This window comes from Drepanopeziza brunnea (assembly GCF_022702325.1).
Source record: "Drepanopeziza brunnea f. sp. 'multigermtubi' strain 214-2 chromosome Unknown ctg11, whole genome shotgun sequence".
Lineage (NCBI taxonomy): Eukaryota > Fungi > Ascomycota > Leotiomycetes > Helotiales > Drepanopezizaceae > Drepanopeziza > Drepanopeziza brunnea.
Genome location: NW_027094074.1, coordinates 562,831 through 582,773, shown reverse-complemented (window position 1 = coordinate 582,773; position 19,943 = coordinate 562,831). Strand labels below are relative to the sequence as shown.

The 19,943-nt window shown below is 48.3% G+C and overlaps 7 protein-coding genes across 7 annotated transcripts; 3 read left to right on the top strand and 4 right to left on the bottom strand.

Moving 5' to 3' along the window:
- Positions 1–1,835: 1,835 nt before the first annotated feature.
- Positions 1,836–2,665, bottom strand: L3040_006456 (uncharacterized protein; the record flags this gene model as incomplete). The annotated part of the gene is made up of 2 exons (XM_007289244.1): positions 1,836–2,240; positions 2,297–2,665. 2 exons carry the CDS (start codon positions 2,663–2,665, stop codon positions 1,836–1,838), a joined length of 774 nt encoding a protein of 257 aa, XP_007289306.1.
- Positions 2,666–3,092: 427 nt separating this feature from the next.
- On the bottom strand, positions 3,093–4,420 carry L3040_006455 (uncharacterized protein; the record flags this gene model as incomplete). Its single annotated transcript, XM_007289243.1, has 3 exons — positions 3,093–3,845; positions 3,895–4,243; positions 4,302–4,420. The coding sequence occupies 3 exons, from the start codon at positions 4,418–4,420 to the stop codon at positions 3,093–3,095; spliced, it is 1,221 nt and encodes a 406-aa protein (XP_007289305.1).
- Positions 4,421–4,661: 241 nt separating this feature from the next.
- On the top strand, positions 4,662–6,651 carry L3040_006454 (uncharacterized protein; the record flags this gene model as incomplete). The annotated part of the gene is made up of 6 exons (XM_066154121.1): positions 4,662–4,689; positions 4,762–4,796; positions 4,845–5,999; positions 6,051–6,312; positions 6,364–6,575; positions 6,625–6,651. The coding sequence occupies 6 exons, from the start codon at positions 4,662–4,664 to the stop codon at positions 6,649–6,651; spliced, it is 1,719 nt and encodes a 572-aa protein (XP_066011105.1).
- Positions 6,652–8,014: 1,363 nt separating this feature from the next.
- On the top strand, positions 8,015–8,739 carry L3040_006453 (40S ribosomal protein uS15; the record flags this gene model as incomplete). Its single annotated transcript, XM_007289241.2, has 4 exons — positions 8,015–8,216; positions 8,278–8,310; positions 8,470–8,516; positions 8,566–8,739. The coding sequence occupies 4 exons, from the start codon at positions 8,015–8,017 to the stop codon at positions 8,737–8,739; spliced, it is 456 nt and encodes a 151-aa protein (XP_007289303.1).
- Positions 8,740–9,066: 327 nt separating this feature from the next.
- On the bottom strand, positions 9,067–9,818 carry L3040_006452 (uncharacterized protein; the record flags this gene model as incomplete). Its single annotated transcript, XM_007289240.2, has 3 exons — positions 9,067–9,136; positions 9,191–9,561; positions 9,615–9,818. The coding sequence occupies 3 exons, from the start codon at positions 9,816–9,818 to the stop codon at positions 9,067–9,069; spliced, it is 645 nt and encodes a 214-aa protein (XP_007289302.2).
- A 178-nt stretch (positions 9,819–9,996) lies between these two features.
- Positions 9,997–12,604, top strand: L3040_006451 (uncharacterized protein; the record flags this gene model as incomplete). Its single annotated transcript, XM_007289239.2, has 2 exons — positions 9,997–10,529; positions 10,576–12,604. 2 exons carry the CDS (start codon positions 9,997–9,999, stop codon positions 12,602–12,604), a joined length of 2,562 nt encoding a protein of 853 aa, XP_007289301.2.
- A 4,470-nt stretch (positions 12,605–17,074) lies between these two features.
- On the bottom strand, positions 17,075–17,826 carry L3040_006450 (uncharacterized protein; the record flags this gene model as incomplete). Its single annotated transcript, XM_007289238.2, has 3 exons — positions 17,075–17,505; positions 17,564–17,663; positions 17,719–17,826. The coding sequence occupies 3 exons, from the start codon at positions 17,824–17,826 to the stop codon at positions 17,075–17,077; spliced, it is 639 nt and encodes a 212-aa protein (XP_007289300.2).
- Between the last annotated feature and the right edge of the window lie 2,117 nt (positions 17,827–19,943).

The window sequence follows — 19,943 nt, the reverse complement described above, 5'->3', positions numbered from 1 at the left end:
ATCCCACAATCCTCCCTGTAAATGAGTGTGATGCTGTTGGGCGTTGGTGTGGTGCGGGAAGGTAAGGTGAAAGGTGAGAGTTGAAAAGTGAAGGTCGGTTGGGTGTGGTGTAGTGCGGTGCGGTGCGGAGCGGAGCGCGGTGCGGGAAAGGAGATTGAGGCGAAGTTGAGGCCGCAAAACCACTTGGCACCAGCAATGCCGCCCCAGAAACAGTGCGAACGGGACGGATTACGGAGTAAGGAGAGTAGGGTAGGGAGGCGAACGAGGTGTAGTCCTTTCTTCGTCTGAAGTCAGTCGATCGATCGACGGTGGTACAGCCAGAGTATGCGTTGGTAATATTCGGCTTGTCTATCGGCCGGGATACCAGGTTTCGGGGTCGCGTCGGGTCAGGGCGAGTCGGGTGCAAACAGTATATTCGGGTATGGGATGTCCGGAGTAGGTACGGGAATACCGCCGAGGTCCTTGATCAGAAAAGAGTGTGAGGTCGTCGATGAGTTGGATGCGATAGGGGATCTTTCCACGTAAGTGACAGGCCCGGCGAGTCCAGCGATATGCGTGGCCTGGCTTACGGAGTCGAGTCCAGTCAACGAAAGACCGAGATCTGGCTGGGTTTCGAAAAAGAGAAAAGAGACAAGAAAGAGAAAGGAGAGGCTAAGGTTGATGGATCAAACCTTGGAGAGGAGCAGAAGAAGAATGAATGACTGCACACAGGGAGCGGCGAGTGGTGGGCACAGGAGAGAGAGACCAAGCATCCAAGCATCCGAGCATCCAAGCATCCAAACAGTCTCGTACCGGTATGCCAGAAAGTCAGGAGGATGCCCAGACCAGCCGGCGATCCGTTCACAGTTATGCAAATCTGTCAGCAACACACCAATCGCGTGCATTCCAACAGCATGGGCATGGGCATAGGCATGGGCATGGGCATGAGCATGAGGAGCATGAGGAGCATGATGAGCATGATGAGCATGATGAGCATGCCTCGGACAACGAAAACACACAACAACAATAATAGAGTCGAGAATCGAAAGGGCGGAATGTCACATAACGGTTTGCATTGCTGCAACTCGAATAGCCCTCATTTGATCATCGCAATGTGCAAACTTATGAGTTGCTCGGTCCCCCAGCTACAAATACAATGAAACCTCTTCATCAAGACAGGACGGTGGCGGACGAAAATAAGGATGTTTCCGAGATATCCTTGGAACAGAACGTGGTGCGACTTCTTTATATAAAAACAAATATATATATATATTTCTTTCTTTCTTTCCTTCTTTCTTTTTGGGTCATGGTAAATGTACCTATCTCCTAACGCGCATGTGAATTGATCTGAAAGCTCTCTGTCGGAATCGAGATTCGAGTTAACAACAGAGGCTATCTACCTATACAGTGGAAGGGATACTGGTTGTGGAGCAGGGAACTCTTTAAAGATTTTCATTACGCACGAAGGCCCGAAATACTCTTCAAGGTCATACCCCAAAAATAGACCACTGTCGGGATCCAGATCCCTAAGAATATCTTAATTGGTCAGCTTAACCTTTAGACTTTAGGGTAAAAATTAGCTCATTACGTAGTAATAAGGATATGAACGAGGTGTCTTAGGTTCAGGATCCCTTGGAAGATGGTTCCACGGTACGCGTTCCACTGTACCCAACAGCAAAGGAGGATCAAGGTGTCTGTTGAGCGAACTTCCAGAGCGTGTCTTTGTATTGTCCGACATGAGGTTCCGCAAACATCTACCGGTAGTATCTTGGACCCCGATGGCATTGCTCCTACAACGCAATACGAAACACGCGTGCACAAAGCTCTCTTTCCTGGTGCTGCTGGGTATCATCCTACTACTTCGTATCGCTGATCGCCGTCCTGGTCTTGTATTCCCTCGGGCTCTCATAGTTCCCAGCCTTGCCTGCCCACATCCCACGTTTCTTCCGCTTAGCCAGTTCCTCGGCCTCTCTATACTTCTTCTCGAAGTCGCCGAATTCAGCCCCCGTCTTTGCTTCGTAGACTGTAGCCAGTCCTGCCTTCACCATCTCCTTCCCTACGTCCCTTCGGAACAAAAACCTCCGTACCCAGACCGTAGCCACAACTCGCTCATACTGATCCCGCTTGTAGATGTATGCGCGCACTCGGCGATTCATGATGTAGTTCCTCAGCCATTCTAGTGCTTCGGCGGAGTATGGTTGGGCGGGTTTTCCGAAGTGAGAGCATTCCGGCGCGTCGATACCAGCTAATCGGACGTGTATCTGCCCGAATAGTCAGTCTGCTGCAAAGGAACTATCGGGAATAGAGGAAGTGATACCGTGTTGTTCTTCAGGTCGGCCTTCTTTTCCGGGATTTTCCGTCCTGGCGCCCATTCCCAACCAGCCAGTCTCCCACCGGGCGTGTGGAAAAGGTGGAAGTTGTCCGCATCACCTACCCTCGTAACCTTCCCAAATAGACTCCTCGTTCTGAAGAAACGGGGTCGTATGTACGTAGCTTCTGGTATTCGGCTTAGGTAGGAGCGGTAAACCCTTACAGAGACCAGGATCGTGGTTGTGAGGATAAGTGTGGGAATCACTGTCCTCGGATCGGTGTAATGAGACCAGTCGATAGAATTGAGATTGTCTGTCCATGAGACAGGACTTTTCCTGTCACCACTGTCCCTTTCGCGCCATGGTGGCCATGGCATTGTGTCGAGCGTTGGTGCAGAGGACTGTGGGGAGATTTCTTGATGTTCTCGCTGTAGGCTGCAGGGATTATAGCGGTTGCAAGGTCAACAACATCAGGTGAGATTCTTTTCTGCATGCCTATCCGACGGTGCAAGTAGTGTTGCTGGGAGATCATAGCAGGATTTCCATAGAGGAATACGCAAGCTGGGTCTAAATGCATTTCGATGATCTTGTTAGGTGGTATTTGGGGTCTAGAGACCCAAGAAGGGGAGTCTGTTGACCTCGCTAGCATGAGAACTGGCACTATCGAGATGCTCGTTCATGGATTCTTGCTCGATTGGCAAGAAACTCCTTACATTGTCCACGTGAAAACCATGAAGCCAACATGTTTCATGGCCCCTTCACCACGTACTTGAATTGAACAGCTACTCATAGAGCAGTATCTCTTCACACAATCTTCCGCCGCTTTACCCTTTGGCTTCTTGAGCTTTCAATCCTAAAATCCTTCTTCTCATCAAGAGGCCCATCCTTGAGCTCGCCCACATCAAACTCCCGCTTTAGCACCACTTTGGATTCCAGAAGAAGCTCATCCTCTTGTTTGATCTTCACGTCATCAACTTCAGCTTCGACCTTGGTTTTCAGTCTTTCCGAGAATGTCTTCAAATCTGCAGCAAAAAGAACCGAATGAGCCCATCCCGCTTCTTCACCCCACAGTTGTCTGAAATGATCTCCGATAGCATCATATGTAGCTTTGGTGAGACTTTTGTGCTTTCCCTTTCCAAACTTGTAGTCTCGCTGGGCGATTTGCCATACGTGAGTGTCAACAGGAACAGCCTCGCCCCAGCCAAGGCCCATCAAGCACACGCAATCAGCAACTTTTGGTCCCACTCCTTGGAGCTCAAGCAATGCTTCATGAGCTTTACGGTAACCTTCGCGACCTCCCTGAGGTAATGGTTTTTGGTCTAGGCTACCATCGTAAGGCTGTCTGTTGCACAAACTCTCCAGCCAACCTTCGGGCTTCTCCTTCGCAACCATTAACGCGGTTTTGGCGATATACGCAGCACGATATCCGAATCCGAGTCCCCTCAGTCGTGACTCGACACCTGGCCCTGAAAGAGCTGAGGGTGTTGGGAAATCATGTATTGGTATGTCGTCAACGTGACCTACCAGAGGACCATAATGCAAGCACAGGTTGTTAATCTAACCCTTATTAGCTCACGAGACTTTTAACTTTAAAAATATCAAGTACCATCTGTGATATCCTCACGATATTGTTGTTACTGCTGCAAATGAATCCCACGAGAGCTTCCCAAGGATCTTGCTTCAAGATCCGCACTCCAGTGAATTTGGGGGCTCTCTTCTTGAAATTCGAATCGGCAGAAGACCATTGTTCATAGAGAGATGTTAAGTCAGGAGATAGATTCAGATAATGCTTGAGCAAGTCCTCGGTATCTGCATCTTCGCCTGAAGGGTCCGAAGTCACATTCGTAGAGGGAGAAGACTTCAATGAGCGCGAAATGCTGGGCCATATCGTTCGATAATGGAGATGCGTGGAGTCCTGCTTGAGAGAAAGGATTCGCCCGTGGAGAGCGCAAGTCCTGTCAGATATTGGAGTGAGCCTATGAGTCCAGCCCGGGACCGACATACTGCACTTACCATTCATCGTCCCTGAGCTTTTTCCACCGAAAAGATTGACCGCAACGCAAAGTCGTTTCGATACAGAGCTCGGCCAGACTGACAGGCAGCTTGCGCCATTCAGAAATACGCAATGCCATTTTGTCGTTAGGTTGTGAAGTAGAGGCTATTATGGGGATGTAAACATAATGTAAACATAACTAGTCTCTACCTAGCTAAGCCTTCTTGAAATTCCACGCGCTAAAATTCTCGGCTGGGCGTCGCGCAACTTCGACTAAGCTCGACCAGCAGCCTCGTTTCGCAATTACCACCAACCTCCCGACATTTCATACTAACGGTCGACTTTCGACTCTCACTTTCTTTCGAGCTGCAATCGCCACAATGAACGGTGACAGCTACTCATCAAGAGGCATGACACCCTCAGCGTCCTCAACAAACCCCAAACCAAGTGGAGCTACTACTGACAAGCAAGCATCAGCAGATTCTGGCCGCCATGGCTCATCAAGAGACTACCCTGTGAGCTAAATAAATCGCACTACGAGAATAAAAGCTGACCAGATGCAGGCGCGCGACGATCGACGTAGCGATAGAGGAACTCGAGACAGACGCCGTTCCCGCTCGCCCGGCCACCGCGATTCACGATCATCTCGTCGCGACGGGGATGTAGATTCGTACTCCACCAGCCGTGACTATAGGGAGCGAGAGCGCGAGGACAGATACTCGGGCAGAGGTGGTGGAGAGCGAAGAGGAGGGGATAGAGCAGGGGATAGAACAGGCGACAGAGAATGGGATCGAGACCGTGGCTCCTCGAGACGAGATGCAAGACGAGATGACGGAGACAGACCACCGAGGCGAGATCGAGATCTGTTCGAGGATAGAAGAGGAGGTGGAGGTCGACGAGGTGGTAGAGGCGATCGAGATGCGTTTGGTGGAGCGCCAGATCGAGGAGAACGACCCAAGAGTGCATCGCCTCCGCCCAAGAAGAAGGAGCCTACACCAGACTTGACAGACGTTGTCCCAATTTTGGAGCGCAAGAGACGATTGACTCAATGGGATATCAAGCCTCCAGGATACGAGAACGTTACGGCTGAGCAGGCAAAACTATCTGGAATGTTTCCACTACCAGGAGCTCCTAGACAACAGCCTATGGACCCAAGCAAGCTCCAAGCATTCATGTCGCAACCCAGCGGCTCTGTCACTAATGCTGCTCTTAAGCCTTCTAACTCCCGCCAGGCCAAGCGCCTTCTCGTCAGCAATCTTCCCCCAACAGTCAATGAGGAGGCTATCGTCAACTTTTTCAATCTTCAGCTCAATGGTCTGAATGTTATTGAAGGATCAGACCCTTGCGTATCTGCCCAAATCTCAAAGGACAAGACATTCGCTCTGCTAGAGTTCAAGCAGACATCGGATGCTACCATAGCTCTTGCCCTTGACGGAATTACGATGGAAGATGAACATATGAATGGATCTGCCACCAACGGCGACACCCAAGGGCTCTCTATTCGCCGCCCAAAGGATTATATTGTTCCTACAATTACAGATGAAACACCCTTTGAGGCTGGCGTCATCTCCAACGTGGTTGTGGATACCCAGAACAAGATCAGCATTTCAAACATTCCACTCTACCTCACAGATGAGCAAGTCACTGAGCTTCTCGTTTCATTTGGAGAGTTGAAGGCATTCGTTCTAGTCAAGGACAATGGCACCGATGAATCTCGGGTAAGTCCTTGTATGGATTGCAGTATACGAATGACTACTAACAATTTTCAGGGAATCGCGTTTTGCGAGTATGTTGATCCTGTTGCAACAGATATTGCCGTCGAGGGTCTCAACGGTATGGAGCTCGGTGACAAGCATCTGAAGGTACAAAGAGCTAGTATCGGACATACGCAAGTTTCTGGTCTCGAAATGAGTGTGAATGCTATGTCTATGCTTGCTGGAACGACTTCCCAGGGCCTGGAAGAAGGCCGTGTCTTACAGTTGCTGAATATGGTCACTCCAGAAGAGCTCATCGATAACGAGGATTACGAAGGCACGATCCTCCTGACTACCCTTATCCAATCGCTGCTGACAATGTATCCAGAAATTTGTGAAGACGTAAAGGAAGAGTGCGAGAAGTATGGCAAGGTGCTTGATATGAAGGTACCAAGACCTACCGGAGGAAGCAGACAGTCCAATGGAGTCGGCAAGATCTACGTCAAATTTGACAACTCTGATTCTGCTGGTAAAGCTCTTCGTACTCTGGCGGGAAGAAAATTTGCGGATCGTACAGTTGTCGTCACCTATTTCTCAGAGGTAATTCCCGATCTATTTCGTCTCTAAGTTTCAAGCTCACTCTCTGTAGGAAAATTTCGAAGTATCAGCCTGGTAAAAGCCGACCTACTCCGTCGATACCGCGACTGCCGGATCTCCAGAACAGCTGTACTTTTCGCTTGCTTCCCCGGACGATCTGAAAGCGGGCCTATGAGAATCTCTCTGTACTTTTACTACTGGCCATTTGGCACACATAGGAGTCATCCCGAAAAGCACTGGCTCTACGGTCAGACCAAAAACTAATAAATCCCATTTGGATGGTATATCTGCGGACCTGCGACCCTCGGCCATCCTGATGTTGTGACTTTCCGAGAAATCCAATTATTGTGAAATCACCAGAATATTTGCCTCGATTGTCATGTTCCACTGTTAGTGTTATTTATCCTCACGAATGGAGGTCTGAGAACCCCTGCTTCATGGGAACGCCTGTCGATTGTGGCACGGCGTTGATACCTGGGAATTTGCAAGCAAATTCAGCGGACATTGATGAGTCTCTCAGAGTTGATGGGAGATTTAACAAGACACGCGATAATGTCTTGACCAACGTTCAGAGCAGTTTGACTACCCCAGAAGCTAGTTTCCAAGGAGCGCAGAAATATTTTCTATACGATCAGAAACTTCAATACATGCACATGCAATCAAGGGTACGGTGACGCCGTCTGTATGCTTTGCCGTCGTATAGCGTTTCCCGAACTCCCCCTTCAGGCACGAGTTCACGGAGTACCTTTCATCAGTGCCTGCGAGGGACCACGAAGTGAAATCGAAATGTGTAATTGTTCTACTCTAAGTTGCCATTCGAGCCAAAATTCGTCCGACCACCCGAGCGAGCCCGTGATCGTATCGTGAAATAGGAATCTCTACATTACTTCATGTTAGCAAGGCAGCCACCGCAACAATACTGAGCGCGAGACAACATGGCGACCGAGAAACAGATCATAGTGTAAAGTGAGATCATCGTCCATCCCGCAGGATGAGCTAGCATTAGAGGTGCCAGAAAAAAAGCAAAGAATCTAATCAGGACGTCTCTCGGCCGCATGTTAGGAGGGCTCGGAACGAGAATATACTCACAGAATTGCTACCAGTTCAGGTACAAAGTTGCCTCAACTTCACAAGCTGGTCACACTGGTTGTAGACGAGCCCGACGAGGCAGAGCGATAACGCGAGGTTCGACACCGATTGGCGAATCTGCGCCGCTTCTATCGCGGTGGCCACGACTGTTGGTTGCTGGAGAAGGTTGACTTCGTCAGCCCGAGGAGGTTTTATATTTTTTTTTTCATTGGTTGCACTAGCTCAGCTGCGCTAGTGCCGCACTAGTCTTGACCTCGCTTGAGTCCACCCACACAAACCTCAAAATTTCAAGAAGTCTCAACCACGCACGACACATCACCAAATCAACAACAACTCCCCAAACCACCGCCAGCATGGGTCGTCTTCATTCAAACGGAAAGGGTATATCGGCCTCTGCCATCCCATATTCCCGCACTCCTCCCTCCTGGTTAAAGACCACCCCCGAGCAGGTTGTCGACCAGATCTGCAAGCTCGCGAAGAAGGGTGCTACTCCGTCGCAAATCGGTGTCGTCCTCAGAGATTCGCACGGTGTTGCTCAGGTCAAGGTCGTCACTGGTAACTCTCCCCCTATGATTGCGCGGTGCGCGTGGAAATGTTAGTCTAACTTATATCTCAGGTAACAAGATTCTCAGAATCTTGAAGTCAAACGGTATGGCTCCATTGGTCGATTGATACATTGAGGTTTCAAACCCATCAATGACCGAAGCGCAAAACAATACTGCCTCCGTTCGGTCTCTGACTGGCGGAGTGAAAATCCCATGAACGATACTGCCTTTGCCTATCCATTGGCTGACCGGATATCGTATAGGCCTCGCCCCAGAAATCCCAGAGGACCTGTACATGCTGATCAAGAAGGTAAGGAGCTCTTCGCTTGTGAATTTGGGCATAGACTGACTACTTCCAGGCCGTCGCTGTCCGCAAGCATCTCGAGCGCAACCGCAAGGACAAGGACTCCAAGTTCCGTCTCATTCTCATCGAGTCCCGTATCCACCGTCTCTCTCGCTACTACAAGACCGTCGGTGTTCTGCCACCAACCTGGAGATACGAGAGCGCCACTGCCAGCACCTTGGTCTCGTAAATATGGGAATGGGAAACAAAATTGCTGCTTGGCATGGCGTTGGGGTTGTGGACAATTGCATCAAGAACTGATCGTCGTCAATGACTTAGGGGCATCAGGGATAAGAACAATCAAATCTCAAAACACACTCCAAATATTGCAGAAAATCCTTGACTTTGAATAATACTCTGACCGTGCCATGAGAACATGACATCTATTCTTGAAATGTGCCCATGCTTTCCCCTGTACGCCACTCTTTTCCTGCGCCTTGTCCCCTTTTGTACACCAGTATCGGAGATACGAATTTGAGCCTGAGTTGAAAAATTACTCAGCAGAATCCTTAGAGCCTCATGTTCCTTCCAGTTCCTTCGATCTCTGCAACAAGTATTCGCCCAACACGCGCAAAGGATCCCGTGGTCTGGTCAGGCTATCAGCATTATTGTATCCTTTAACAGTCTTTAAGGGCACTTACTGCTCTTTGGCAAGAACCTTCATTCCATCCATGACAGGACCCGTCACCTTGCTGTTCATGTATTGTCTTACGGGTGCACCATGTAAAGGAGCTTCCTTTGGGACCGTGGAGGAAGGCTCGGGGTGTTGGGACGGGGCACGAGAAGCAACATCGGTGCCATTAGTGGTGCGTGAGGGAGTTCCGACTCTGGCAGGAATTGGGCTTGGGGCATTCGCCGGGTTGGAAACAACTGCTGGAGACTCATTCGCCGGGTTGGAAATGACTGCTGGAGACTCATTCGCCGGGTTGGAAATGACTGCTGGAGACTCATTCGCCGGGTTGGAAATAACTGCTGGAGACTCATTCGCCGGGTTGGAAATAATTGCTGCTGACTGAGTGCATGTCAACATTTAGTCTCTGTTGCATACGTTCTGAAAGAGCTTACAGCAGGTATTTCAGGAGCATCGGCCATGACTATGTCGCTTGAGAGGTTCTGCTCTTGGGGAGGTAGGATCGGAGGGGGTGTCGCAGATTGTTGTTGTTCTTGTTGTTGCATTGCGACAGAGTTCGCGTCTGCGCCTGCCGCTGCTGATACGGTAGATGAGTTCAGATCGGGCACAACCGCTTCGGGCGGATTACTTGAAGACATGGTTGGTGGTGATCTAGAAGGAGCGGTTGTTGTTATTTACTCGGGCAAAATTCCCAGAAGCACTGGGCTGCACGTGCACACCCGTAGCGGATCGCGTTCATACATGGTTTTGGACGCGCTAAAGCATCCAAATCTCAAACCATCTCAATCGACCCCAACTTCGAAAATTCATATCAATATGGTCCTCGAATCTCTTGGAGCTACCGGCCATAACGCAATGGTTAGAGGAAGAACCCCACACCCCGCCTCGACAAAATACCATGACGATGACCTACCCCCAGCAAAGAGGCTGAAGACTTCAGAAAGCACAAATAGGGAAAACTCCAAATCTGAGAACGAAAGAATTCTTCAGGGCCCGGGGCTTCAAAAACATGAGATTCCAGATTCGGAAGATGATGATGATGGATCTGGAGGCGAAGAGCCATCACTTCCTCAACGGCCTACCGAGTTGGAAAGTGTGTTGCCCCCGGTAAAGACAGACAAGGGTGCGATTGATGAGTATGAGGCAATGCGAGCCGCTGAAGAAGTTCCGCAAGACCTGAAGTCTCGGATTACCCAGAGAAGTTGGGTGCAGGGCAAGAGTTCGATATATGTCGACGCCTTCAACTTGGCTCTCGAGACTGTACTTGATGACGAGTCACATCTTTTTGACGAAAAAGAGATGGAGGTATTCAGACAGTGGAGAGAGCTTAGATATGAGGCCCAATACCTGTAAGTTTGAACTCTTGTTCGAGGTGAATCAGGCTGACCGAACAAGATACGTTCGTCTTTTTCTGAGGAAGACTTCAGCATGGCATCGCATAAAAAAGCTTGGATACCATGGTGATATTGCAGACCTTCAAGAAGCTGTCAATATCCTGCAGTCCGTTCGAGCTCTACCAGAATCGTCAGCAGCACCTCAAGAGAACCCTGCTGAAGTTGCGCCTCCAAAAGGTACTCTCTTGGACTCGAGCTTTAGTTTCGCCGATTCTTCTGACGGCTTAATCACCACACTGGAAGAGGCTTCGTCCCTATTGAATCTGGAAGAAATCAAAGTTCTCGCAAAAGAAGCCAAGGTTCAAGGGAAGAACAAGGCGGGATTGCTGAAGTCTCTTCTCCAGATGAGCGAACGTCAACGCGGTCTAGGATGGGTTGGATTAAAGAGATCCGACAGTCAGCATAGCGTTGCCTCGGAGTCTGGGAACGACGATGATAGCGACTCGATGTTGGATATAAACAGAGACAGCCACTTTCTACGGAAGATTATGTCTACTACAGGCCCCTGTGTAAGGCTATCACTTCCGACCTTGAAGCTCTTTGAACGAGTCCACCTAGTATTCTATCGCTCCACGGAGTGGACAGACAAGTCTTTGACAACCATCATTCTAGCTAGAATATCGCGCCGGAATTTCCCAGATTACATAGTCTCCCGGTCCCAGAACATTTTCGCCTCCAGGTCCGATCTTTTGGAATTCGAGGCCTCTCTCAGAACTCAATTCCGTGTGGACAACATCCTCGAGCTTAATGGAAATCCGTCGAAAGGAGCCCTGGAAGAGGTACTTTCCATTTTCGACGAGGTCTATCCTCGCTGGAAGGTTCTCCTGAAAGAGGAACAACGGAAGGAAGATCGTATTTATGAAAGTGGCGAGGGAGCTTATTTGCGTCGCTTCTCGCCAGCCTGGGTATATACACGCATCGTCCACAAAGGGACCTATGCGTTGGGACGCTTCAAGATGCATGAGCGGGAGCACGAGGTCACTTCAGATCTCCTAAATCAACATCTATTCCATGCCGCTAGGCGAGGAGCCTGGTACCAACGAAAGGCTCTCTTAGAAGAGCACTACATGCATAGCCTTCAACCTCCGCCGGGTATATCTGATTTGGAGCAGCAAAAAAAGTACTGGAAGAAGATCTCACTCCGAACATGCGAGGCTGGTCTTCAAGATAAAGACTGCCACATGATCTACCACTACGATTTGCAGAAGCGAATACGCAAACTTGAAAAGAATCTCAAGATCCCGAAGCGAGAACAGCATGACTTTGGTCACGTCTTGCTCTCTAAACCCGTGGAAGTGATTGTTGAAGGCACACAGATCAAGAAGGAATACCCGCCTAGCAAGAGACGAGCAAGTGCGACAGGGGACGAGAAACAACGAAGCACGAAAACGACATGGGTCGATGAAGCCGAAGGTGGAGGCGAGTGCAGTGTGGAAGCGATGTGCCTGTCTGACTACCGCTCAAGAGGATTTAAAGGATATCATGCCGAAGGCGGTATTGTACGGACATTGTTTGCATATCTTTTCTACGATGTAATATTTGTCTACGTTCCGAACGTCTTCCAAACTGCATACCAGACTTGCCCCTTGGACCTCCATACCGATGCATTCTTTCCGGCTCGGGCATCGGAAATCAATCACCGACTTGTGGAAATCGAGAATGGCTCCGCAGCAGACATCATCCGAGCTGTCGATGCTCGAGAGCGCGAGAAACGGACCTGCGTCATCGGTCTGAACTGGGATTTCGAGCTGCAGGATCTACTCGAGATAGTCAGCTGCTTCGATGGACATGCGTTGGCCATTATATGTAAGGTCATGGCGCAGGAGTATCGAGTCAGAGGCGGCGGAATGCCGGACTTGTTTCTGTGGGATGTGAAGGAGAAGAAAGTGATGTTTTCGGAGGTCAAGAGTGAGAACGATCGGCTGAGCGATACCCAGAGATTATGGATTCATGTTCTGACTGGAGCGGGACTCAGAGTAGAGCTTTGTAATGCCGTGGCCAAGGAGGTCAAGATTATATCTATTGACTAGGATTGGCATAGTGGATGGTAACTCGGCGAAGGCATTATCATCGTACCTGGCCGTTAATCACTTAAGATGAATTATCATTCAAAATCCTACCCTGGGCCTTACCTTTCTGATGATGAGAAGAAAGAGTGTAATCTTTCTTACCTACCTGGGAGAGGTTTGGTGTCGTTAAAATATTACTAGAAGCAGTAATCATGAACTCATGCAGAGGGTACTCCCTCTCCCTCTCCCTATTACACCACGAGGCAAATGAGCGTGCTAACCCAACATCACGATCCACACACACTTCTGTAGGGATTTTCATCATTTCAGCTCAGAACTGGCAATATCTGAGAGATCATGGCCGTTTTTAATGAGAAAGAAGATCCGATTGCCAGCTCTCCTCTTCGAGCTTCCTGCCCGTCCTCGCTTATTTTTCACGTCTCGCTCAGCGGCGGCGACTGGGTAGGTATCACTTTGCAATATCCCCCCGCAAAATAGCGCTCCTGGCTTCCGAGCCTAGGAGGAATAGAAGAAGTGAATGTTTCTCCGAGAAGCCTTAGGACTGGCTGGTGGGGCCCGCGCCATGTACAGATCGCCCTCGCGGATCGAAATCCTCACCTGCAGGTTTCAGCATTTTGCTTATACTTTTCATGTAACTCCAGAACCTTTGTGTGTGACATCATCCCGAAAGTCTCCAGTGAAGAGGGCAGTAGTTATTCTTTGAGTACGTAGCTCTGCGGTTTTAGCGAATCAAGAAGCTTATTGAGAGGGAGTCTTGTTCATGGTCAGGGCAAACTGGTCAACATTTCATTCCGTGTCGCAAGGGCTTGTAAAGCTTCTGCCGAGAAAATCATATTCACACTTGCCTTTTCCCAGAGAGCAAGCTTCCTCGGTCGTTTTTCCGTCCACGGCCTGGAGATGTATAATGCATCCGGTAGGCATCTGACTGGTCCTCGCTGCATCTGTATGTATTACCAAAAATCATGAGTGAGTCGAAGAATCGAGCTCCTTATATAGGTATATATATATATATATATATATATATATATTCATCCTACCAGGTAAGTCCGCAAGGTTGAGGACATCTGCTTCTTGGATTGTCCTGCCGAGGCGCATCAAACTTGCGGACTGGATCATTGTGATACAATACTACGGAGCAGGTAACTGCTACGTAATGTACCACGGTACAGTCGTAGTTGTTACACCCTTGAGGGTGCCTCAAAAGTTTAGTTTCCACTTTGAAGCCCCTGGTTACCCTACCCTCAAGGGTGTAACAGTTACGCCTGGGACGTAGGTTAGAGCCCCTTTTCGCACCACAACTAAGGGTCAACACTTCAAAAATAAAATAAAAATTCATCATAAGCAGGTGTCTATTAATTATAATTTCGGGGAAGTGTTTAACTGAAAGCGTCAAGCTCAAGTTTGCTTGTTCTGAAGTCGCCCCTTTTTTTTAAGACTCCTGCTAAAGTTAAGCGAAAGGCAGATCTATAATTCTCGAATTAACTCTATTAAATGACAATATGAAACGAAATCCTCTTACAGTGATAAGCTATTTCTTGTTATTAAAAGCTTTGGAGTTTTATCCACCTTTCAAAGCTTATAGTTGTGGAAAGTTTAAGCGGTCAGATGTAAAGAGTTCTGGGGCGAGATTAAAAAGAAGGTTTTTATGCATTAACAGTTAGATGACGACGCTCCATACTTGCACAAATGGGCGAATTCCTAGGTACTCCCAATTTTTATTTACTACCTGGTATGGATGACTCTATTGAACTAGGAAGACACGAGCCACTCAATACTTGATCATCGTATCAGGAGCCAATGCAAAACTCAAATGCCCGTAGCTTTGAATAAAAAGAGAACCAAAACAATACGACAAGATTTAAACGGACTTGAAACCGTCAGAGCTGACTTTTGGCGTTGCCAGCACCACCTAGCCTTTTACACAGGTCATCTCGACGATACAAGTCTCCCCAGTAGCATCCCTTATCCTAGCATTTCTCGCACACTTTGCTATTTTGCATAAGTTCGCCCAGCGGGTATTTTCACTGACCAACGACGGGAACATGCATAGGAACGCGTCATGCTGCTGTTTGGCCTGGGGATACGCGACCCAATATCAACAACCTCTCTTGTTCCTGCTCGGCACCATCCCGAGTCATGACATGCCCAGGAGAAAATATGAAATCAGTCCATGAGCAGCGACAGAGAGCCCCATAACCTCTTAGACCTCGATACCCCCCACCCCTCAACAAAGAACACCGGCTAAAACATAAAACATGCCAGAGGTGTTAATCATATAAAACTTTTAAAATATGGCATTACCGCATTAAGCCACCAAGCAATAAGAAAACAGTGTTGGCATGATCGAGCCATGCAGTCCTGCGGTACCTCATGAGAACTGAACTCCGATCTGGCATCCGCAGATGCACATGTTGAGCTTAGCCGGTACTCATAAAAGCTGCTATATGCCTAGAGTATATCTCTGCTGGCCAGAATTCGCAACGAAGTGCGAGATGCGCAGATGTCATCTCGGACGATAGAAAGATCTTGCGGGTTGAGAGTGCAACATTACGCACGCCAACAAGCCATAGTATCTCACAAGGAGCGTAGATCCTCACCAGGCCTTGCTGACGAAAATAAAACTTGGGTTGATGGCAGAAGGATATGCCCAGCATTACCTGGTAGTTCGTAAAATGATCAAACGACGGTTCATAGTTGTAGACTTGATAAAAGATCTTAAAAACACGCCGATACGTGCGATCCAGGACCCAGCTGGAACATATGAATACAGTAATAGTAGGAGGCCGCGAAAGAGCATTAGGGAAGAACGGCATTCGTCTGTGTATGACGTTCAGTCTTCTGAAGCAATATTTTCCGAAGCACGCTCAGCCCCTCTCCATTCACATGGTGTTCGTCTAGTCCGAAAAACAACAACAGGCCTGTGCTTTGACCCGGATCGCCAGAATCATGTACGGCGGAATCTACCATGTTGAGACACTATCCCGAATGACGACCTGTTGGAAAAGTTGGGACTTGGTTCGTCCCGAATTCAATATCCAGCGATGTACCCGCACGGTTCACCGGCTAGAATGAAACGCGAGAACATGCACAGAAGAAGGAAATCAGAGAGAATCAGAGAGAGAAATGGAAAGGAAGTTCGAGTTGGCAACGATTTCGGATTCCACCCCCCTTTTTCCAATTTTCGAGAATGGTGTCAAGTCCCAGATCACGTTATTTTCGAGTCTCGACCTCATCATAAGGAGTTTTGTCGGTAGCAACCTCGGTTCGAGTATGGAAGGTATTCTACCAAACAAGCATACTAGAACAAATTGAAGTTGAGGCACGGAGTACAGTGAGCAATGTATCTATCTCCTGGTCTTATCAGGTTCCATTGCCCCTTCCACACTCTTGAAATCACTTCCGAAGTTCTACTTGAACGAGGAAATGTTGTGAGCATTCTTGAAGTGGAGGCAGTAATAGAACTGACGAGATATCGGGCCACTTGTTGGTTCTGACGCGTTTAGAACTTCCCGGCCAAGTGGAACGGGCGGAAAATGAATGGCAACCGCATGTATTCTTTCATATGCAGGAACGGAAAATGGCACGGTAGCCCTAATGCAAACTGGTCTAGCCAAGGAGGGTTTTCCGACGTTGAGACATGGGAGGAAAGGTCTCAAGAGCAGCGTGGTTGGTTAGGGAAAATTCTCAGCTTCTCCGATGCCCGGAATTCAGTTGAGCTTTATTCGTCAGGCTTTTGGAAAAATTCGATCCCCATTGAAGCCTCACGTCCCGAGAAGCAGAGCTGATATCAAAATGGTGGCAGTCTTCTAAAGAGACTTAGGTTCTCTGCAGTATTCACTGCAGAACAACCGGACAACTGGATGGCTCGGCCAATTCGCCATAAATGGTAAGGGGCATAACCCATTTTTTGGGTCGACGACGTGGTATATGCAGAGTGCTGCCCCAAGTAATGCCAATCGCCTGGCAATGTTTCAGACCCGTAGCTAAAGATAATTTAGCCAGTGGGCCGCAGGAGAGTGGACGACGGTAGCGAAGAAGTAAACAATACCTACGTACGGACAAGTACAAAAACGAATATCAGACCTCAGGTCTGCACTTTAGAACCAACCATGATCAGAGATCCTGGTGAATGAACCTTGCATCTCTTCAATGGCCGACCATACCCCTGACCGACTTTTAGGAGCGGCACGGTACAGCAACCTATTCAAATCATATCTCCAGCCCTGCTGGGATGGTTGCAGTGTTCAACCGGCGATCTAAAGAATGCAATTCGTTCGGGAGGAAGTGCATGCAGGAGAAATCTGAGGCTCTTGAATATTCAGGAGTAATTTTAGCTTGTAGTAGACTTGGGATCGCGGACGGCTCGCATGAGAGCTTGTCTTGGGTAGTATATCAATCCTGGAAGAAGAAAAAAAAAAGTCTATTTCTCAACCAAGATCGCCTCGCTGCCAAAAATCGTCTCATCAAGCCTCATTGAAAGCTCGGTCTTCCAGGGTCTCCAACAATACCCCAATTCTCCCAAAGAACGGTTTCGTCCGAAGTTTCCCACAGATCTTTTTTTTTATCAAAGCATTGAGCCCAAAGATCCAAGTCATCGTTGTTTACCATAGCAGTTGGAATGGCCATTTGCAGCCTCCGACCCAAGACGAAACTGATGTAAGAGAAGCGTAGCACTTTCTCGGGCATGGTGTCTGGCAACATTGAGTGGATATAATCCAATATATCCTCTTCGTTTCCTCTCCATAAGTTGATTACCTTCATCTCACCATCAAAGTTCTCTTCTTCGATAAAGTGTGGGATCCAGACTTTGCCCACCTCTCGCATTTTGTCAACATCCGCTTTGATGTAACAATACCATTTCTCGACCCCTCGATAACCCGGCCAGCCAATAGGATCATTTGCTGTTAGTTTATTAGCTCCGCGTGGCAAGTGACGATTTATAAATATAAGTCAACTTACTCATATAAAAGGCATGTCCCAATTGATTTACTGGACCTACTCTATCGAGCCTCTCGTCTCTGGTTGGCTTGTTATTGCTATTAATTGCCAGGGCTTCTGCCTATGGTTCGCGTAATTAGTATGAGCATATGCTATGTGAATCAACTGAAACCTACTTCGTTAACTGTTCGATAGCCAATAAGTATTCTTTCTCCTTGAGCTCTAATAAATAAAAAGCTTAAGGCCAGAAAGATCGGACAAACGTATTGCGATATTAAAACCATATTTAAATATTGCGAGATTACGAAGGAAGAATTATCTGCAAAAGAAGAGGAAAGGAAAGAAGATGAAAATTCAGTGATCGTTAATCGCAGCAGGGGATATGTCTCTCTTCTTTATAATGTACCTATTTGACTAATTATATTCCTGTATCGAAGATCATCCTAAAAAAAAATTCGAATTTACGCTTAGCTAGCTATTCATAGTTTGCAATCTCGTTTTTTTTTAATTTAACGATTTTGACGTGTACGTAGGCACAGATAAACTTTCGTAACGCCCCCACGCCCCCCTGAAATACCTTTTCTTTTTCATGGCAGCTTCGCCCCAAGCCGCTACCATCACGTCGATGATTGGGGTAGATTTTTGACCATGTACAGCTGAGTCGCTGAAAGAGTATTTCGAAATATTTGTTAAGATTGCCACAGCCTCAAAGGTGTCGGTCGGTCGAGATAATCTCTAAATCGTGCTGATCGATGGACCCTAAAAAAATTCCAGAAGTTGGTCCCGGATCGACGCGACCGACAGGAGTACACTGCAAGACGGGAATTCGATGCACCTCTGGAGATCGGAGATCCTCTCAACAGGTGTCGGCGGATGCTCTTCCGAGGTCGGTCGGTGAAGCAAAGCCCTGGCGAGAGACCCGATAGACCCGGTAGGTATTGACGTTGACGTTGACGTTGAAACTTGCGGTTGACGGTTGACAGTTAACAGTTGACGGTTGACGATTGACAAATTGGAGGCGCTCCTTCGTACCCGGCGCCCAGACGTCTTGGTTATGGGCCCCGTCAGCTGAGAATCGAGATTGACGAATCGGTCGGTTACTTGCATGTACGGTACGTTGTATCGTACTGATACGGGAACGATGCTCCTTGCCGGTAACACAGGAAACTGTGTTCGTATACACTTGTACTTGTAAGTACTTGTAATTGGCCAACTGGCTATTCGAAGCCCAGAGTTTCCTTCGCTCTGCGCTTAGATTCAAAGCTCATTCGGTCGTCTCGGTTCCCAACAGAGTTCGGCAGCCAAGTGTATGTAAACATAAAGGTGTAAACTGTAAACGTGGACTCGAACAGGTTGTGTCGGCCCCATCTCCATCTCCCTCTCCCTCCGGTGGGCAGGGCAGGGCAGGGCAGGGCAGGGCAGGCTTTAGCTTTTTCTCTTGCAGAATGCCGCTCCCAAAGCTTTTTTGCTGGACTCTTATGGGCGATTTCTGATCCAATTGGTACAAAAGCGTATCGCTCCACGCTCTACTCAGGCTTTCCCATCAATATCATACAAGGAGGCACAAAGGCTCAAGGCACATCAAACTCCACTCAACACCCCTGATGACAAGAATGAGAGCTCGTCCAGGTATTGCATTGTAGTCGAGTCAATAAAGTTAGCACATCTCAATCTGCAGACATCAACACTTACTGGTGGTATTACCGCTGCCCAAGCTGAGGATGGCGACAAGGCGCTCAGTCGAGGCTCCACTGGATATCCCTACTCTTGCATACGGAGTATTCAGCCTCAGGGAAGGGAAGACGAAATGATCGACGACGACGGCCACGGCCGGCCGCAGGCAGACGATACGGAGCAGACAATGGACAATGCCCCTGTCCTGGGCTCAGCGCAAATCAAGCTGATAGGCGATGCCATGCCATGCCATGCTATGCCATGCCATGCTGTGCCATGCCATTCTGTGCCATGCCATGCTATGCCATGCCATACCATACTGCCCCCCATGAATACATGTGGAAAGTATAATTTGGCAAGGGATCTTACCAGGTCTTAAACCGATCAACTTAGTACATCGTACTACGTACTACGTACGTAGTATAAGGATTCATTCAGCCTTAAAAAGTAGCTTTGAGCCAGTATTTTAGTCTGTGCAATGGACTTGACAGGGCTTTAAGCCATTCAGAAATCACCGCTCAACGATTTATGGAGCTAAACTGGGTCCGACATTTATTCATGGGGGAATAGTACAGGAAGTACCGGTACCTAGTTGTACCATTCCAATGCCAGCGTTCCCGAAAAGATTTCAGCTCCGAAGCTCACTGGACCGGACTCGACCGCCCTGGACCGCCCTCACTCTTCACCTCAAGAATAGAGGAACAAAATAAGATGGAAAAAGTACTGA